This window comes from Mangifera indica, chromosome 5 (genome assembly GCF_011075055.1).
Source record: "Mangifera indica cultivar Alphonso chromosome 5, CATAS_Mindica_2.1, whole genome shotgun sequence".
NCBI lineage: Eukaryota > Viridiplantae > Streptophyta > Magnoliopsida > Sapindales > Anacardiaceae > Mangifera > Mangifera indica.
In genome coordinates, this window is record NC_058141.1 from 19,270,954 (window position 1) to 19,274,764 (window position 3,811).

The following is a 3,811-nucleotide window of genomic DNA, read 5'->3' on the forward strand; positions in this document are numbered from 1 at the left end:
AAATTTAACTGATAATCAGAAATCAAAAATAGATATTTCAAATTTTAAGAGTGGAATAATCATTTAATTTGAGAGGTATTTTTTAATACTTTTTTAACAATTTATAAAAATATTTAACAAATCTAACTGATAATCAGAAATCAAAAATAGATATTTCAAATTTTAAGAGTGGAATAATCATTTCATCAACCTTGGGTGGGCAATAGTCATTTGGCCGTGTATTTAATCACAAAATTTCTAAGATTAAAATTATTTGAAATTTAAATTAATAATACAATCTTTTGTAAATATTAAACTCAAAATATTTGTTAGTAAACTCACTTGCAGATAATGAAGAATGACTTCAGATAATGAAAATCAATGGTCACTAACATAATTAGGCAAGTTGAACTGCATAAGAAATATAAGATCGTGACGCCCAACAATTCTACACTTAACAAATCATTATAAAATTTTGAACACAATTCGGAAAACCAGTCCAATGTATTAATTTGTCCCAACAATAATGACTTCAAAAGACAACTAAATTGTACGCAATACCTTCGCTGAGCTGAGTGATTAACAAAACAGTACCCTTCTTACTTTTTGGCGTTGTACATGGACTCCACCTTGCCATCATTCCCTCCCAGCAACAAATACTTGTCCTTCCTTGTTAAAGCTGTGCGTTCAAATCCCAGGACATCACCCAGTACCTTCTGCACGTAATTCGCCACTTCAATTGACGATTTCCCTCCAGCCTTACACGTCATCCCCTCCGGCAAACGATCAAGGAATGTCACTTCATATGTCGGCCTTGGATTCATGAAGAAGAAGTAAGGGTCCCAAAATTTGACCCCGCGCACGGTCGTCCCGTAGAACATATTTTGCTTACAATTCACTGCCACAGGCACAATCCTATCGCTCATTTCAGCGAACAAAGCACTGAATCGCAGCAAGAAGTTTTCACGACAAGTGGTCCCTTCTGGACAAACCACGAGATCACCCTTTTGAAGAATTTCTGATATACGAGCGGCATCAGCTGCACGATCACGAGTCAAAGCGATGGCTGGGATCGGTGACAGGAATCTTGAGAGGCGACTTACGCTATATGTAACACACGAAACTTTGCGTCCAAGTGCAATGGCAATTACGATTGGATCAAGGGCTGAGCGGTGATTACAGACGTAGAGGTTGCCAGGGGACCCAGAAGATGGTGCAGGAGGTGGATTTCCACGAATCACAAGATGGATACCAAGCATTTCGTATGTGTACCGTACGATGCGTTCAGGAAGAGGAAGATTAAAGTATACACGAATGATGCAGAGGATAAATCCAAATGGCAGCCACATATAGGTGATCAAAGCATTCAGTGGGGTCGGCCGCTGAACTAGACGGCCATCATGGAAGATGATGCGGCTTTTAAGTCGGTCTAGTGCTACAGGTTTTGCTGATTTGCTACGATGCACCATGAAGCCCTCCTGTTTATCACGAAGTATCATTAAATTGATGCACACGAGAAATCACCCATTACGATAGCCACAAAATGACCAAATCCATGATTATGTGAAAAGGACAAAGCGAAAGGCTGGGGGGTGGTTACCAGTGCACCGTAGCTCAAAAATAAAGTCTTTAAATGGACCACCTAACCTTTACACAGGCAGTTGGGGATGGTTAAGGCTGTGGGTCCTGTTGGGTTAAAGCTTTAACCTACCATCTATCAATGGTCTCTTGCCTATGCTGCTCCTGTCTTCTTAAGAATAATTGAAATTTAACCTTTTATGATGCATGCTTTTAATAAAAATTAACCCTATTATAGAGAATTTCTTACTCCTTGTGCATAATTTGAAAAAAGAAAAGTAGTACAGCACAAACCTTGCAAATCGCCATGAAATCATGATCCGATTCTCGGTCACCAATTCCGAGATCCGGGGCTTCCTCCCCAAACTCCTTCAAAATGGCTAGCCTCTTCCATTTCCCGACCAAAACCCCGGGCTTCTTCACAAACCCGGTGGCTCTCTTGGTCTTGGGGTTCACTTCAATCTCCGTGCCCAAAACCTTGTCACCGCCAAGGAAATCCTTCACAAAAGGCTCTACCATCAAAGTTGGATTCGCCGTCACCACCACCTTCCTCTTGCACTTGTCAAAAACTTCATAGCTCTCCTGTCTCACATCAGCTGCATAAAACCTACCAAAACAAACACACATAAATAACTTAGCATAGAATTAATCTTATAATACTCAAAGTTTTCTCTTAACATTGATCACCTAAACTATGAAGTTGACTAGAAGGTTTTCCCTCCAATGAAACATTTGCAGATCAAGAGGAGTAAGCCATGTATGCAAGGACAAATCAATTAAAACACTAAACTGATAACGATGATGATTAATTAACTAATAAAGTTACTTAGCTTAAGTGGCTAGGGTCTTTATTGAATTCACGAAAGATATGTTTTACTAGTGTCAGTATTGATTCATTCATAATCACTATTTGGTTCATTTCATCTTACCTTGGTAAAACAGCACGAGAAACCAGTTCAATATCTCGGATCTTGAGGCCAGCGAATGAAATGAAAATGAGGATTTGAATACCGATAGCTTCGGATATGAAGAGGTAAGCAATGATGACAACAGGGAGAGATAGAAGAAGCACAAGACCTCGAAGGAGACTACCTGCTTCAATGGCTACCAACATAAAGTACGGGAAAGAGCTACTAGAAACCAGAAGTGTGCCATCAAGATCCGCCGCAATCGAGCCATAAGTTGAGCTGGTACATTCCGTAATCGACGGAAACTTTCGGGTCTGTTTAGCAGACATCTTTCCAACCCAACAGAAAGAGACGTAACGGTTGTATCTCTTTTTACAGAAACTTCTCCAAAGCCTTTTTTGCTTTAGAAGCTAGTTCTTTCTATTGTCTGAGTCTCTCCTTCAGTAGTAGAGCTGTAGAGGTGCGTGAAACTGGGAAGATGGAAAGATGAAGAGGTAGCGACAGGCTTTAAATGTGAGCGTTGAAGGTGAAATTACGTGAATAGGTTTTTCTAAAGGTTAGAAAATGAACAATTATGCTATTTAACGATTATTTCATTATATTGCCTAATTTGACCTTCCGGTCGTAAAAAATTCAACTCTAACTGTGATAGATCGGCAGATAAAAACCACAAATATTCATAATAAAATCCGAAATATTAAAACGATGCCGGATTATATTGATTAGATTATAATTACACAAAATGCATGACTGAATTTGTTCACGCCATTAAAAACTATGGTACCGATAGCATGACATTATAGATTACTATGTTTCCGGCTCTAGTAGGGGTATTTGGAGGATATGAATTCGAAACATATTTACATAATACACAGTCATGTAGCCGGTCATTATATTTAAAATGTTCACTTATTTCAAATGTAAAATCTAAATCTTATTTCTTACGATTTTAAATGTATAAGCGTCTTTAATTTTTCGATAAATTACCCAGATTTAATTAGGTTATTATTAAATTAAGTTTGAGTTTAAACAGTTTCAAATCCACTTTCATATAACTTAATTTGATTAGACTCGAATTACATATTAATACAAGAAACGATCCGAAATTACGCCACTTATCACTAAGTCAGGAAGCCAAAGAACGGTTTTGTTGTTGCGGAGGTTGGATTGACGGTAAGCTTTATAACATTCTTTTATTAATAAAATGTTTTGGTTGGTTGGGGTGGTTGAAGCCTTAAAGAGATTCAGTCAGATTGATGGGTTGTCTACTCTTATAAGTAATTGATGCTCTTGTTTTCTTGGTTTAGGGTCTACCCATCGTTGACGCTCAGTTGCGTGTGGGATTC

The 3,811-nt window shown here is 38.2% G+C and overlaps 1 protein-coding gene across 1 annotated transcript; it reads right to left on the reverse strand.

Moving 5' to 3' along the window:
- Positions 1 to 376: 376 nt before the first annotated feature.
- On the reverse strand, positions 377 to 2,953 carry LOC123215758 (probable glycerol-3-phosphate acyltransferase 8). The gene is made up of 3 exons (XM_044635981.1): positions 2,487 to 2,953; positions 1,852 to 2,164; positions 377 to 1,457 (listed from the first exon to the last, which is right to left on the reverse strand). The coding sequence occupies exons 1-3, from the start codon at positions 2,792 to 2,794 to the stop codon at positions 579 to 581; spliced, it is 1,500 nt and encodes a 499-aa protein (XP_044491916.1). The 5' UTR covers positions 2,795 to 2,953; the 3' UTR covers positions 377 to 578.
- Between the last annotated feature and the right edge of the window lie 858 nt (positions 2,954 to 3,811).